At 42.5% G+C, this 17,277-nt stretch overlaps 1 protein-coding gene across 2 annotated transcripts in view; it reads right to left on the bottom strand.

The window, feature by feature from the left end:
* The window catches only part of PDE11A (phosphodiesterase 11A), a 322,202-nt gene that overhangs the window by 52,767 nt on the left and 252,158 nt on the right, over window positions 1–17,277 (bottom strand). For both annotated transcript variants that reach the window (XM_045833325.1, XM_045833394.1), the window contains 2 exons: window positions 14,041–14,131; window positions 10,437–10,537 (listed from right to left, as the gene is read on the bottom strand). In XM_045833325.1, the coding sequence (XP_045689281.1) occupies window positions 10,437–10,537; window positions 14,041–14,131 (192 nt within the window). The remainder of the gene's footprint in view (window positions 1–10,436; window positions 10,538–14,040; window positions 14,132–17,277) is intronic.

The following is a 17,277-nucleotide window of genomic DNA, read 5'->3' as shown; positions in this document are numbered from 1 at the left end:
TTAATGAAATCCATTCAGTCACTATGTATGGTTCTGAGTCATTCATTGTCACTGCCATGTGGTATCCGAGTATCAGTATATCCCCTGTTTATGGACCCATGTCCTGATGAAGAAAATTTAGATTAGTTCCAAGATGTTTTTGCTATTATATACAATGCTGCTATGAACATCTTTGTACATGTCTCTTTGTGATTGTGCGTGAGTTTTCTATCTCTGTCTCTGTCTTTCTCTCACTATATGTGTATATATATTATGTATATGTAAAATTTCTGGATCTTACTATGATTATTTTCTATGTTTCACTTGAGTTTTTATTGTAATTACAGGCTACTAGAGGTATACAGGGTGGGCAAAAGTAGGTTTCCGGTTGTAATTCTGTCATTTTATAGGTGAGGAAAGTGAGGTTGAGTAGCCCGGGGTCCCAGGGCAGTTCTTGGAAGATCTAGGTGGATTCCAGGTCCCCAGCCTCCCAGTTCTGGCCTCTGACACCATCTTTGTAAATAGTGTGTAGCGTGAACCTTGGAGCCCAGATAGCACTGTGTGGTGTGAGACTTTGGATAGCAGCGGCTGGACCCCTCCGTGCGATGCCAGGGCATCGCAGGCTGCCGTGCCAGGGCTATGCACCAGTGGCTGGCCCCAGACAGGAGTCTGTCCGTCACTGACAAGGGGATGCTCCAAACAAGAGCTGCAGTTGGCCCGGGCCAGCTTGGGGGTCCGTGGCTCCTGGTGGTTTGTTTCTGTCCTCTTCCTTAGGATAATCATTACAAAACAGTGATGGGAAATTCACTGTGCTTTTAAATAATGAATTTTCCCACAGAGCCTTTTAGCGTCTACATGTGTCTGTATGTGTAGATTATACAGAGTCAACAGCATGAGCTTATGTGAATATGTTAAAATAGCACTTTTAAAAAGGTGGGACTGATAAAACGAACATCTGAACTTCCACAAGATGATATAATACTCCCTGGATTCGGACTCCTCTGTCAGGAGGAACTACACCATTACCTCCTCAAGCAGATCACTGGGAACCTTGGCTTTCAAGGACAATGGCAAATATCTCAGCTAGTGAAAAGTAACTTACTGGAAAATCTCATTTATAATCTGATATGTTTTTATTAGGCTTTTATCCTGTTCTCTTGACATATGTTCCACTCAGAAAAATAACAGTCTTTACAAAACCATCATTTGAACAGAACTGCTAAAATTACCCTCAAAGATAATTTTAAAGATTGGTTACCAAGTCACCCATCACTACATTGAAAATCTTTCTGGTCTGTAACTTATCTGCAAGGCACTTTTATTTGAAAAGCAAGACATCACCATTCCAGTGTATATTTAATCAGGAATACTTTTGTAAATTTATATACGTATGCATATATATACATATTCTTTATCTATCTGTTTATCTAACTGTTCTGAATCTACTAGTGTCCGTGAATGTTGGGAAGGTTTTACTGCTGAGGCAGCAAATCGTGACTAATTCCAACTCCAGAATTATTACGCAGAGGGGGCAGGAGCGTGTGGGTGGGCTGGAGTGGGTGCGAGGGAGAGACTGGATATCTGCTCCTTCGCTGTTCCCATAGCTCATTCAACAGGCAAATCATCCGTCTGCAACTGATGGCCAGATGCAGATTCTGTACTCTGGGTGTAAAAGCACTGGAGAAAAATAGGAAGTTAATAGGCAGACATTAACTGCAGTAATTACGACTGAAGAAACAAAAGTCATGTATTTAACTTGGAAATGAATGCTCTCCCTGCTTCAGCGGTCCGAGAGCACGAGGACTGGCTAAGGATGAAGTGGCCTGTTTGATGCTGTGCTGTTACTGACAGAGCAAATCAAATCGGCAGAATGCAGCAAATGAAAAGGCCAGGACGACTGTGTGAAAACTGGCAGATGAGACAACACAAGGACCTAACCATCAGTTCAGTGAAACCACAATCACCAGGTAAAAGTGGTTTGGGACGCGGCTGGATGGCACACGCCCCGGTGGTCCCTGCTTTTACTTTGGCTGCAGCACTTGTCGCCCTTCAGTATCACTTTTCTCTCTTCCCCACTGGGCTCTGAGTCCCTGAAGGTAAGAAACATGTCTTACCTACCTCTGCATCCCCAGCAACTAGCACATACCTGGCATAAAGATGGCATAATAAGTGTCAGTGGATGCATTTCTCATTTTTTATACAGTCACAATATCAGGTGGGTGAGGTTATGGGGATGAATATATGTAAAATGCTTTGCAATGCATCAAGAAGTACATATGTTTTTCCAAAGATTTAATTTATTTATTTTTAGAGAGGGAAGGGAGGGAGAAAGAGAGAGAGAGAGAAACATCAATGTGCAGTTTCTGGGGGCTGTGGCTTGCAACCCAGGCATGTGCCCTGACTGGGAATGGAAACTGCGACGCCTTGGTTCACAGCCCACGCTCAATCCACTGAGCTATGCCAGCCAGGGCAAGAAGTACATATGTTTTTTTAAAAAGTACCAAAATACTTCTTCCGTCAACATGCCACAAGGCCAGTTGTTTTAACATTAGAATAATTTCAGTGGGTTAATTTATCGGGCTCTGTTACAATGTAAGAATGTGTAGGAAAGAGCAGTGGGTTAACCGCTGGAAGTCATTACACCTTACTGTCCATTAATTACTCCTCCTCCTTTCCAATACGGTGGCTAGCTGAGTGCAGGCAGCTGCGGAAGTTGCAAACACTGAACATAGTGGGCTCCTAATAAACATTTGTTGAATGAACGAATATGCCTGTTTGCATAAAAGTGGAAACATTTGTTAAGTTCCTATTGTATTTTTAAAAATAAATTGCTTAGGATAGTAATCTAATTTTTAAAAGGATGATCAAACGATGACTCCTAATAATCCTAGATAATTTAGTACATGTTGCTGTCACTCTCAGATGCTTTTGGGAAATACTACTTATTGCATCCTTTTGGAAAGTCAAAGACAAAGAAACCAATAGATAGAGCATTTTCCTAACTTCTGAGAAGTGGTTTGTAGAGCACAGAGGAACATGAAAAAAATTTTCAATTTGAAGATTAGTCTGATTAATTAGAAAGCCAACCCAAAAGGCTCGGGGCACCCATTTGATTTATAAAATCTGAGTTACTGGACAAATTCTAGGTTTCAATAGCGGTCTGAGGCAATGTGGCATGGAGATCGTGCACAACTTGACTTTGGGCACCTTCTCACCGTTTCTGAGCTCTGGTGTCCTTATCTATAGGATGGGGATAACAGTGTCTACCTTATAGGCTGATCTGGGAATTCAGTACCAAACAAGTTCATACCCAGAGAACTTGGATCAGGCAGAGTGCCATGTTTTGGGGTCCTGTGAATGAGATGTCTGCATTCCCGGAGCTCCCATTCTAGTGGGGACACAGGAGACACTGCCATGCCCAGAATGAGCTGGGCACAGAGCAGGCACCCAGTGGACGAGAGATACAGTGTTACGTGACCACAACCTATTGGGGAGCGAAGCCGAACTGCAGTGGCTACCTGATGGCAGCACCCTCCAGGGCTGTATTAAAGCTAAGGCGTTTCCAACTTCTGATGCCCCAGCTTAGCTCCCCTGTGAGCAATGGGTCATCAGTTGCAGTCTCGGCCTGCCAGTCAGGCTCCAGGGCAGCCCTAGCCTGGCACATCTATCCCCAGCCCCCAAATCTGCTGGGGGGTTAGCAGTTAGTTGAATTGCTATGGCTTGCTGCCTGGTGTTCCTGGAACTGGACTCAGACATGCGCATACTCAAGTTACTGCAGCCCTCAGTGCCCGAGCGTTTCCAGGATTGGCCTCAGTCTCCCCATTAGCACTCTCAAACTGGCGGTTATATAATTGCAGAGAAAATGTCAGGGTAGTTGAAACATTCTGGAGCCCAACTACTTGGCCTCACTCTCAGCTTTACCAGTTAATGTTGTGAGCAATTTACTGAATCTCTCCAAGCCTCAGTTTCCTCATATGTGTTTGGGATCAAACGTGGCCCCTATTCTAATGGGCCAAGTATGAAATGGGATGATGTGCATATGCAGTTCCTAAGTAAGCATTCAGGAAACCTTGTTTTTATTATTGCGAAAGTTGTGAAAAGTGTGCAAGTTTCACGGGTCATCTTTGTTGACTTACGTGCAGACACATAGTGCAGGGCATTTGTGGCTTCCCTTTAATGCTTCAGCTCGCAATCTTGGCATGCTCTCTCACTGTCTCTCTGCAGACCCCAGCAAGTTTCATCTTTTATCATGTGAATTACATTTAGTTTCCTGGCTGATTCTTTTCTTTATAAGGTATTTTAAATGATCAAAGTTATCAAATTTAAATTATTCCCATTTTAATTATTTAGATTATTTAATCTTGCTTATATAAATTACCAAGTTATCTTTCAAATAGATCATCTCCTTTGACCACTGCAAGGAGCCTAGGGGACCGGCGTGGGTGATGAGCCAATCCCCAGACTGCTGACAAGGAAGCCAAGGCAAAGGGAGATTGAGTAAGTGACTCTCTTCAAGTCACATGGCTAGTTACCGGTGAGGTTTATCTAATTCCTGCTTGAGATGCTGTGATTACTATTTAATTATCAAAGCCTTGTTCACTGCAGGGACTGAGAAATAGGCACAGAAATCGCTTTTAGAAAATCATTCAGCAGAAACTGGAATATGTTTTCAGTGAGTTGGAAAATCAGAGTTAAGAATTAACCCCCACACTTAGGTTGTGAAGCCTAAGAATTCACACTGCAGTTTTTCTGTTCTGTTCTGTTTTTTTTTTTTAACTTAAGAATTCTGCTTTTATCTGTCATTTGTAGGAGAAGATCTTGGGGACACCTAAAACCATTAGAAATTAAAGTTACAAATTTTACTGGTTATTTTTAAAGAGGTTCCATGTTTCGAGGATCCTTATATTTTTCCCTGTTGGCACATTGCAGGAGATCCTGCCCCTCAGAATGAGCCATAACTCCTCTCCAAAAGGCCTGGGCCTTTTCTTCCTGACAGCCCTGGCCCCTTTCTACACAGCTTTCCCCTTCCTAGCAGAGGAAAGCAATGAGCTTCGTCTTTGGTTGACCTGTACTGTGTCATGGCTTTTGACTGGAGTCGTCAGGGCAGAACCAACACTAATCCAGACTTCGTATGGGGAAGCCAGTGCCTTGCTGGTGCTGCCTTGCCTACTGTCCCAGCTCTGCCTCCACATGCGGGACTGGATGCCATAGGAATGCCCAGCCTTGGGCAGACGTCCAGGAAAGGGGCGTGAGTTAACATCTGCGGATAACCTTGACTGTTGGAAGAAGGAGACCGATGGAAATTTTTGAGGTGCAGCATATGAGATTTTTCAGACAATCCCTTCAGGGTCAAACCTGGTTGACCACAGTGGTGACCAACAAGGGTGTGTGTCTTCACATAGCTTCCCTACTCGCCTTGTCACTGTCCCTATATTCCTGGTGTCACTTCTAAAACAAAACGACCTGCCTGCAATCCCTGTCTCCGGCTCTGCTTTGGGAGAGGGCACGGGGAGCTCGTGCTGGTTTTTTTGTGAAGCCAATTAGCGCACAGCTGTGAAGGTCACTATTGCCATGTAATTTAGTCCCAGTTCAAATGACAACTATTTCTTGATTATTTCCATTAGAGAAGGAATACAGTGATTGTAGAAAAAGCCCCCAAAGAGGAATCTTTTTCCAGTCTCTGACACTTGCAAGATTTTGTATTATTTTTTGCATAGTGTGGGTTCTATTTTAGCCACTAATTTTATGTGACTCAAACTATACTAGTTAACCTTTTGAGCTTAGTCCCTGACCTAAAAAATACACTACTTAGATTACATCATTTCTAAGATCTCTTCCAGTTCCACACTATATAGTTGTGACATAAAAGCATCAGGATGACAATTTGTAGGAGTTGCTTCTCTCTTGTTAACCCTAGGGATTGTTTTGGCTAAAAAGCAGGCAACATCTTGATGCAACTTTAGACAGGCAAGTGAATCAGCCTCCTGAAGGTCTGGATTAAAGAATGAACAGCTATTCAGAACCTTAAAAAACAATAACACTGACAAAAAGAGAACCAGCCAGCTTCTTTGGGAGTCAGCAAACATTAGCAGGGGCTGCAGCATTAAGATAAGAGCAGAGTAATGAGAAAACGAGTTGCAACCAGCCGACTGCGTTCCAGTGGTCACTCAGTGATTCGTCACATTGCTAACAGGGCTTGATAAATGGACTCCAACTGTTGAGATTTTTTTCTCCCTTAAAAGTTACTTGGAAAGTTGGCTTGGAAAAATGCTTCTACTTTGAGAAAATAACATAAAATCTTGCAAGTGTCAGAGTCAGGAAATAAAAACATTAAAGGGATACTTCCTCCCATAAATCCCAAATCAAAGAGCATCCATTCAGAAAAAGAGGGAAGATCATGATAGCTATGTCAAACAGAAAACCACAGAACATGCTAAATAAATAGGCTATAAACAAATGAGATTGTAGATGTAAACATTTATGAGACATACAAGACATTTACAAGATATAAGACAGATAACCCAGGTATCATCTCCATTTTATACATGAAGAAAAGAGGCTCAGAAAGGTATATAATTTGATGACACACAGCTAGGTAACAGCAGAGCTGTAATTTTAATTTTTAAAATATTTTTAAAATTAATTAAAGTTTGTATTTATCAAAGTAGAACATGCACATGGTTAACAAATCAAACAGTACTGAAAAGCATACAGTTGAACCTTGAGTAGTGCAGGGATTGGGGTGCCAACTCACACTGTCGAAAATCTGCATATGCCTTTTGACTCTCCAAAAACTTCCATCGTTTCCTGGGGGACTGGTTCCAGGACCCCTGCAGACACCAGACTCTGCAGGTGCTCAAGTCCCTCATATAAAATGGTGTAGAACAATGTATGCAGTCTGCCCTCTGCATCCGCAAAGTCTTAACAGAGGACTGGAAACACTGTCTTAGATCCACAGTTGGTTGACTCTGGGGATGTGAAACCCACATACGCAAAGGGCCAAGTGTATTTTTTGAAAAAAAAATCCATATAAATGGACCTGTGCAGTTCAAATCTGTGTCGTTCAAGGGTCAACTGTATAATAAAATAAAGCAGTGTTTTTAATATTACTGCCTTATTATCCTATGACTGTATTTCCCAATGCTTTCATTTGATTTTTTATTTTGGCAATTATGTTTTTAATTTTCAAGAGCTCTTTCTTCTTCTGTGGTTATCCCTATTGTTTTCGAAAGCTTCCTATTCTTGCTTCATGGAGGTAATGCATTCCCTAAGGATATTAACAATAGCTTTTTTGTTTTCTTCCTTTCCTTGTCTTCTCTTATTTCATTTTTCCTTGTTTTTTTAAAGCCTCTGTGTTTCCTATGGGAGGCTGTCATCAATGTTGTGTGAACCTTGTCATCCATTTGTGTGCACCAGCAAGATGCGAAAAGGTTAAACTGGAGTTGTATGGGTGTGTCCCACACATACATTGAATGGGACATATTTATACTAAAAATTCATTGTTATCTGAAATGCAATTTAACTGGACTTCTTATACTTCTATTTGCTAAATATGACAACCTTGAGTGTACAGCTTACAGACTTCTAGCTTCTGGGTGACCGCCCAGGGCTCTGGGCTCTCAGTGCAGAGACTCCTTCCATTTCACGTCACCCCTTCATCTGCGCTTTGCATCTCATCTGTACCATGCACTTTTCCAGGTCCAGAGCTCTTTCTTTTATTTCTCCAGAGAATAAACCTTTAGCCTTCTCCAAATGCAGGGGAAAGGGAGTTATTTGGCTATGTTGGTGGAAGACCTCGTGGGCCCTGAGTGTTCTACAAACTGACTTTCTAGTAATTGCCTTGTCTTCAGCTCTGAGTGTTAAATCCACTTTTCATGACACTTTTTGTCTCTAAGCCCAAAACAAGGTTCTGCAGGGCAAACTGACTTACTTCCCAGAGCTGCCTCCCTCTGTGGGTCCGACTCTCCACCTCTGCTCTGTCAGATCGGTTACCATTCATCAGTTGGCCTTCCATTTCCACAAGAGTATTGACATCTCTTACCAGTCATTAGGTGCCCCCCCCTTTTCCTTGCAGGTTTGTCCCTTAATTCCCGTTTAAATTTATTTGCCACTCAGTAAAGTTTCAAGAAGGAGAAGACATAGACATTTTGGCTCAATGCACCAGGTATAATTAGAATGCCAGAATAAAATTTAAACCCAGACTAATAATTCCAAGCCTTTCCTCCTTTCACTATTACCATGTAATAACACCTTCACAGAAGCCAGCAATACATATGTATGGCATAGACTGTCAGTTGTCTACTCCAATATCTCTCCTTCTTTCCTTTCTTAGTAATAGAAGCCCTAGTTTTTAGTTGGGCAATGATCACAGTCATGCACTGCTTCGTGAGAGATCTGTTCTGAGAAATGTGTCGTTAGCTGACTCATCGTGATGCAAACATCACAGAGTGCACTTACACAAACCCAGGAGGCACAGCCCACTACACACCTAGGCTGCATGGTAAACCTAAGTCACACATGCCGTCCCTTGTTGACCAAAATGTTGTTATGCAGCACATGACCGTACCGAATAAAGGTTTCCTTTATTCGGAAAGGAAGGTTGGGACCTTCCTTCAACTGAGGTACAGCCAAACCAAATGACTAAATTCTGGCCAACAAAATGTAAGTGGAAGTGTCAGGTGGAGTTTCTAGAAAATTCTCTTGAAAGATAACTTGCATCACCTTTTGGGCCCTTGTTTTTCTGTATCCTTCCTCTTCCTGCCAGCTGGGGTGCAGGTGGGCATTGAGTAGCTGTCTTGGACTAAGCTGGAAGTCATGTGTTGAAGGTGGCAGCCCAGAAAGACAGAAGTAGTCTGGGTCCCTGGTGACTTAATGTAGTTACTCTACCTATGGTAGGTTGCTTATCTCCAGACTTTTTCTATGTGACAGAGAAGGAAGCCACTACTATTTTGCCTCTTAGAATTGGATCTAATTCTAACTGACACAATGCTGAAGTGTAGTAAGATTTCAAAGGGAGTGACATATGATTCCTGGAAAAGGTGGTCGTAGTAATGAACCTTAAAGGATAGGTTAGCCAGGTGGAGAAGTGGAAGGATAAGATTCCATGTAGGAACACTAATGTGGTTTGGGCTCAAGGGGCACTGCATGTGGTGTTCTCAAAGGGCAGCATGTAGGCCAATCTGGTTGGAGCAGGCCAGTCATATGGGAGAGAAGTGGAAGGTAAGAATGAAAAAAGGTTGAGGACAGATTATGAAAGGCCCTGAAACTCAAACCAAGTTTAAAGATTGCTTTGAAAGCAATGAAAAGGCTTTTGAGATAGAAGTTGAGATACCTGTCTAGAATGTGAAGAAGGGTTAGGGTCAAGAATTTTGGAGTCTTCTATAATATTAAGGTACCATAGAGATGAAACCAGGGGAGTAAAGATATATAGAAGAAGAAGGACATGGGTTCAAGAACTCATACAAAGGACCAAGGAGAAAAGAAACCCAGAAAGGGTCCAGAAAGGAAGAGCAAGAAATGAAGCTGAATGTTGGGGAAGAAAAGAGAATAGAAATTGAAGTAAAAAAGTCAACAAGTGTTCAGATGTCTCAAAAAAGCTAGAAAATATCAGAAGTGAATACAGAGCACTGAGTTTGGGGGCAAGGAAGTCTCTGGTGACTTCTGAAAGTACAATCTGGTAGAATGTGAGAGTGGATACTGCTCTCGAAGGTGAAAATGGGCATTAGGAAAACAAGGGTACTCATGTGCTCCATTTACTTTAAAAGGTAATCAGTAAGAGAAAGATGAATTGAAAAGCAATTACAGATCTCCATGGGATCAAGTGAAAGAATTTTTTAAGGAAGGGAAGTTGTTTGGTCTTGAAGAGGAAACTGCATTGCAGCAAAGGAAGAGATTTCCTGGCTCCTGAAAGAGGTGGCGCCTGATGGAGCAGGTCTCAGAGCAAGTGGGAGGGATGGGATTTCCAGCTCAGATAGAGGCCTACAACTGAGGAAAAAAAGAGCGGGGGCAGCTTTCTGAGAAAGAGAGGTAGAGGAAAGGCAAGAAATGAAGGTTTGGATTTCTAGTCAACCTTTCAGCAACAAATCTTTTTCATTAGCGTCATCAGTGCCATATAGATCTGAAGAGAAATAATGGGCTAAATAAAAGAGCAATGTGGGTCAGTCTCTAAAATGAACATGGCCATCACTTAGTTTCAGAGTCAAGAGTCCCAAACAGGGATCACAGAATGGAAGAAAGCTATAAATCTCATGAGTGCAGCCCTGATTTTCTTCTCTTACAGACACCTTGTTAATTAATTTCATTAGTTGAAGGGAAAACCACAGGAAAAAAGTTTAGGTCATTTACACATTGATTGCAGTGCTAGACCAACAGGCAACCCCCAAAATGGGCCTGAAAATTAATTACAGGATGAAACTTAAGATATCTATTTGTCAAATAGATCAAATGCCAATACCTACTCGAAGTACAGCGTGAGGTCTGTGGCCAGTATTGACTGCTTCAAGAGCTGCATGAGGTCACTGTATTCCTTGGAGGACAAATTAGCAAAGATGTTGTGGCCCTGTAACAAGGAAGTAAGAAGTCACACACACACACAAAAAAACACTGAATCTGAGTTGTTGATTACATGTTTTTTATATACACACACACACACACGAACATGGTAAAACCATTTTTAGAAAGCTTAATGAAATGGTGTGCACATACAAACGGAATCTCTGGCAAACATAGCAAAGCCAGAAAGCACAATCATTTTGAGGAGGACTACCAAAGGACACATATGACAGAGAAAACTCTAAATAATGTTTGAACTTGTCTACTATGGGTACGTTTGTACCAACAACTTCATTTGACTCTCCATTTCCAGTGGAATTACTGAATGTAGAAGTTAACAGACATTTGGGAATCTCTAAGGCCCTAAAATAAATACTAATTTCATAAATTAAGGCTTAAGTTGGAATTTGGAAGTACTTGCTATAGCAACATATGACTTCAAGGAGAAAAAACACTAGACCAGTAGTTGTTAACTGGGGGTGATTTGGTGAGTGGGAATGTCTGGCGATGTTTAGGGACACTCTGGGTTGTCACACGGATGGGGGTGGCGCTACTGGCGTGTAGTGGGTGGAGGCCAGGGATGCTGCTGAACACCCGACAGTGCGCGGGACAGCCTGCACAGCAAGGGTGAGCCTGGCTCAGCATGCCACAGTGTCTGACCTCAAGAAACCCTGTGTTAGACTGTGAAGATCCATCCTGGTGAAGCGTGCGGCAGGTTAAATTCAGTACGTCATTCCCGGACAGCTAGAATGTACATGATATTGTTCTTGGGACTGTAAAGATGACTTTCATCTGGGAAAACTTGCAGACACACCTGCAGCTCCAGGCCTTTGAAAAGCCCTCTTCGTCAAATTCTGTTCTAGCCACACTGGCAGCTCTACAATGTTTGTAGTGAAGCGAATAACCCTTTTGTAAAGTGACTGACAATCCACTTAATTTGCTTTGAAAGTCAAGACTTCTCATTTATCAGGTTTTCTTAGTATGAAATATGAACTCATAAACATAGCTTGGGAACTGGGCCATTTTAAACCCAGCTTGGAGAGCCAGAAGATGGTGCAGAAGGAAGGGGCAGAATGACTGCCTGAGAATAAACTCTTCTCCAACAAGAGGTAAATTAATTCTTTCATGGAACCAGAATATCAATTAGTAAATTACTGCCTACAAGGCACCAGATGATAATCTGCTCCTCTGAGTTAATTTATCTCATTGGGTAAACCTGCCACTCCTTAAAGACTAGAATATATTAGTTCCACATGGGACCCGGTCCAATATTAATAATAAGTTTCAAATGAAATCTTCTAGACCCCTAATTCAGCCATTAGGAAGAAGACAAGTAACTAAAGGAATGCCACACTATAACTCTGCCTGGGTTTCTTTGCCTGAGCCTTGTCCTCAGATCAATTACAGGCTGGTGCACTGGGGCCTGGGAACCAGTAGGTGCAAGCTAAGGCAAAGTAGCTGCTGGGACCCAGCCACAGGTCCAGTATCTCCCAGTGAGAGAAGTACAGGCACTCTTCATTTTATTGTGCTTTGCCTCATCGTGTTTCACAGATGTTGTGGTTTTTATTTTTACAAACCAAAGGCAAGACCCTCTACCAGCAGAAACGTTGCAACTCGCTTTATTGAGTTGCCTGGAACCAAACCCATGATATCTCTGAGGTCTGCCTGTAGAGCTGTTAGGAGCAAGTTAGAGTAAAACTAATGTGAGGTCTAGGAGAAAAGTGGTCTGAATGTGAGGATCTTGATTATTTTTCGAGAGTGCATCTTACTAGTATTTTCAAAGGATGTATAGTACCTAACGCAGTGTACTGCTAACAGAGTGACAATGCTAGCCAGATGAGCTTCCATCCTTAATTTGCAATCAGTGAATTGTTTACATGCAGACTGGCCTCCTCCCGTGCCTCAAGAGCTTGGTCCCTGAAATGGATTTGTCTCTCTAAAACACTGCTTTCATTCATTTAGGGAGAAGGTAGGTATTGATGGAAAGAGAACCAAGTGCTGGGAGAGAAGTCTGGGGTGGTTTTGTCGAGCCATCTAACCGCTCTGTGCCTGCTTCATTGGGAAAATTGGGTGAGAATGCCCCCTGCGTTTCCGCCCCTCTGAGGGTCAGGACAGAAGGGGACGGGGAAGCGCCAGAGCAGGGCCTGCAGCACCATTTGCCTCCCGCAGAGTAATAACATCATCATTATTCTGTGTTCTTCACAGAGAACTGTGGGACCCCCAGGGTATTTTATTTGTAGGAAGACAAATTCTGAGCTAGTGGGGTTTGTTTCCCTAAACAAACAGATGACCTGAGAAAATCTGACACCCTGTTATACTCCCTGTTATTACAAAGGTGGAGGTCCGGGTTGAGTCACAAACCCATCCTATGACTAGTGCAGAAACGGTAGCCTGAACCCCAGTTCCTCCTGTCCCACTTCCCTTCCCACAGCACTGGGCTAAAACCCATTTCCCGGGGAACCCCTGAGCCCCGGGTGCTGGGGTGCTAGTTTCTGTCAGAGTTACCCAGGGCCTGACCCTGGATGTTTCCCTCGTCCAGCTGAAACCCCAGCTCCCCGGCGGCTCGCCCTTCCCCAGCCGCAGTGCCGACTGTCCTTTATGGGGTCGAACAAGGCCTTCATGAGACTGCAAAAGACATGCTTTCTCAAGATAAGCTGGAGGAAAAAAACCTCCATATTTAATGATGCTATTCCAGCAAAGCAGGGCCTTAATGATGATAATAATAATAATTAATGGCACAACTAGAGAACTGACAAATAATGAGGAACAGATGATCCTTTCCTGGCCTCACCAACAAAAGTCTGTACGCCTGCAGAAAATTAAACAGATCCTTTCCTGGCGATTGCAAACTCGTACACGTCTCCGCCAGAGTCAGTAACTGGTTCCTTTCTCCTTGGGGAGCTAAAACTATACAAGTACTTCCAAGACCTGCAAACCCCAGTGCAGCAAAACGAGGTGCATGGCCTCAGCCCTGGGTCTCAAGTTTGCTGCCATTCTCCCTTTCAAACTGGTCCCACCTGCGATTTTAAGGTTTTGTGTTTTTATAGATGTCTCAATTGTGCTAGTAAAGTATAACTTTCTCACCCTGTTTCTGTTCCAACCATCTTTTAAAGCGGCTTTGGGTTTCACCATATGGGAAGGTTGGGCCACTCGCTACCTGGATCCGATCTCTGTGTTTAGTGGGCTTCTGCGCCCCTGAGGAGGGTGAAACAGGCTCGAGGCCTCTCGGCTGCTACGTGAATCTGGAAAACCTCCGAGCCAACAATGAAGCCCAACTGAGTCGGCTCAGGAAGAATTTGAACAAGGTCCTTGGTCAGATGTCCAAATGAATTTTAAAAGCCACCAAAAATGTACAATAGTTTGGCTTAAAAAAGCTTGTTCCACCTCTTTGTGTCCAGCCGCGGCACTACACAGAGAGGGTAGGAACGAGGCTTCATTGGTTTCCCGTTGAGGGAGGGGAGAAGCGGAGCTTAGTATAACATCTCTACTAAACGGAGCGCGAGGGCGTACCTCGCTTTGGAGGATCATCACGGCGTGGTTGAAGTGGTGGTGCTCCAAGGTGGCCGAGGTGCCGTAGAGCTGGGCCAGGGCAGAGCCGCTCCTGAAAGAGGACAGAAGGGTCAGTGACCAGGACCCTTTACCTGTCGACAATGCCCCTACACCAGCTCTTTGGATCAAACTGCTTTTCCGGCTTTGGCAAAGGACCACGAGCAGATACATTCACAAGTCACTGCTTGTGTCAGTCATTAACCAATTACTAGGCAAACCGTTTGGGAACCTTCTATGTGTTAGCCTTGATGCTGCGGATGGTACAATAGTGAGTACGACACAGTCCCTGACTCTCAGAAATCCACAGATGAATAAGGGAGATGAGATGTGGTCGTAGGGAAACTAAGGCACGTGACACAGCAGAAACACCACAGAAAATGTTCCAGGTTTAGTCAAAGGGTTTCAGGCGATCTGAGGACAAGAGGCATAATTTCTGGCTCTGGGGATGAGGGTAGACTTCATGGACTAAATTTTACACAGCTTTTGAGTGTCCAGAACAATGGTCTTATACTGAGTGTATTTGACTCTCCATGGGAAAAGACCTTGTGGATATTTTGCATTTAATCTACTTTACAGGCAAGGCTGACAAGCTTATACCATGGTTTTCTAGCCCAGAGGCATGCTATGATAGCTCAGTGTAGACCTCTGGAAAGTTCCCTGGATTTGGAATCAAACCTCAGCTCTTGATCATAGATAGCATGGGGCAGTTACTCGATCATGTTAAGACTCAGTTTCTTTGCATCTAAAATTATGATATTATCTACTCACATGTCATTTATGAAAATACAACTAAATACTTAACAGTGCCTATCAGTGCCTGTCATGTAGCAGATTGTAGTTGATATTAATTATTAATTAATAATTAAAACACAAAGATATTTCCATTGTAAATAAATAAAATGTGAACTGAACTTGAAGGGATTATTTTGAATTATCTTAAAATTTTACTTATGTATAATAACTTGTTCCTCAACCATTTCAGTTTGGCCAAGTGTTCCTTTAAATGCTCGAGTGTGCTCATTTCCAGTTCTTTTGGAGTGGGACTTAGAGCATCTAAAGGGTCAAGAGAGTTCCAGAGAATCCTAGGATTTAAAGCACAGTAGTGGGATTCAGCTGAGGACCCATCCAGGTCCCAGGGTTCTTTCTTGCTCACTGCCAAGAGCTTGGACTTCGAGAAGACAACTTGGTCTTAACTTGGAAGCACTGGGGACTGGCGGCTCATGGTCTGCCCCGCTAGTGGAAGGAGCGCAGACTGCACCAAAGGGCAATGTGGCGCACTCCGACATAAGCTGTCCCCCATCTCCAGTGGGAGGCAGTCCCAGGGCATGGCCAGTTCAGGGGTGCCTTGAAAGACTCAGGGCTGAGCACATATTGGAAAAACACAGCGCGGTGAAGTTCTATAGAGATTGTTATGAATAGGGTTAGTAAAGAGGGTGCGGAGATTTTAATCAGGCGTGTGTTATTTCTTCAAATCTTGTCTTAATCTATATCATTTAATAAGTGAACATTTGTTAGGCTAATCTTAGTAACCAGTGATTAATATTTAATGTTAGATGTTATTTTTTAAACGTAGAGTTCATTTTTATGAAAATATATTTTTCAAAAAGCACAATGTATTGTGTCTTGACTATATTTGTCTTGACCTTTAAAATTCTAAGATACTTCAAATTTACATGTGCTATTCATAGCAAGTTTATATGCATATCACATCCAAATGCTTTGCATGGAGTATGTGCTTAAAAATAGTATTAGCTGCTTAGCTAATAAGCACACAGTGGTATGTCCAGAGAGTCTAGTTAAAATTGGAAGGTTTGCAGTAATAAGTGTGATAACATGTTTTATAATAGTGTTATTAACATTATTTGCTATCATGAGTAAGTACCTGCTGTATTTTGCCATGTACAACATGCACCCATGTTTTTGGTCCCAGCTTTCAAGAAAAATACTTTTGTTTCAATTTTTTAATTCAATATTTATTTATTTATATTTAGATACTTGTTTTTTGCATTATAAAAGAATTTTAGCATTTATTTTTCAACATACAGATATCGTTATTGTTTTCTAGAGTTACACTTTTAACACATAAGCATAAAGTACAAACATTTATATAGATATATAATTAGTTCTACCTATGTATAATGTGCATCCTCATTTTTCCCTCAAAAATTTGGGCAAAAAAGTGTGCATTATACATGGTAAAATATGGTGTATGCACTAGGGAACAAATTCGCAACTTAATAGTTATTTTATCTAGCCCTGACAACAGCCATGAAGTAGTGTTGCCTTTTCATTTTACAGATGAGGAAAACCAATGCTCAGGGAAGTTATGTTATGTTTCCAAGGTGAGAGAGCTAGTAAGTACAAGTTCTGGACTGGAATCCAAGTTTGTAAGCTTCTTCTCATCACATAATTAGAAAGCTAATTATAACTTGCACATTTCTGATATTTGATTGTCGGGGTTTGGTAAGTTGGTTGTCATCAGTAAAAGACTGCAAACTTGAATTCAGAATTCTACTAGTATAACTGCTACCCACGGGCTCAGGCCCCTGTGATTCATGTCCACCAGTCAGCCGTGCCCAGCTGTGCCTGTACTGGTGAGGATCCTGGTAACAGGGTCAGTGACGTGAAGTGGGGTCCAGATGCAAAATGCTGTCTCTTCCTTTATCGTGTTGGTTTAGTAGACCTTGCAAAGTTAAATCAGCTAGATGATCATAACCACTTTGCATTTTCTTTTTTCAGTATGAGTAGTATGTTTCCTCCTTTAACCATGGAACAGCTTATAACAAATACCCTGGAGCCTCCTATACTGCACCTCCCCTCTTCCCAAAGTCCACACAGCTCCCAAACTGCTGCATTCCATCAGAAGGACTCCCAGGGTGTTGGTGCAAATGCAGCCATCCAACGGTCTATGGTTTGGGCATCTTCATCATCAGACTCCCTCTTTGCTCCCTTTTACAATTCCATCTTACATTATCCTCCCTCCATGCACACATGATACTGAGCTAATCACTACAATGTGTAGATTTTGTAACTGAACCAGATCAACGCTGTGAAAATGCTGTGAAGACACTGTGATTCATTCATTCATTCATTCCTCTATCATTCATTCAACCAACAAGTACTGATGATTGTTATGATGCCAGGCTGCAGGCAGGTGGAGTACAAAGGTAAGACATGGCTCTTCCCCTTGGGGGGAGC

The sequence above is a fragment of the Phyllostomus hastatus genome, unplaced genomic scaffold (assembly GCF_019186645.2).
Source record: "Phyllostomus hastatus isolate PE091 unplaced genomic scaffold, TTU_PhHast_1.1 phas_contig_1, whole genome shotgun sequence".
Taxonomy (NCBI): Eukaryota; Metazoa; Chordata; class Mammalia; order Chiroptera; family Phyllostomidae; genus Phyllostomus; species Phyllostomus hastatus.
Note: the sequence above shows the minus strand (reverse complement) of the source record. Positions and strands in the feature narration are given on the sequence as shown.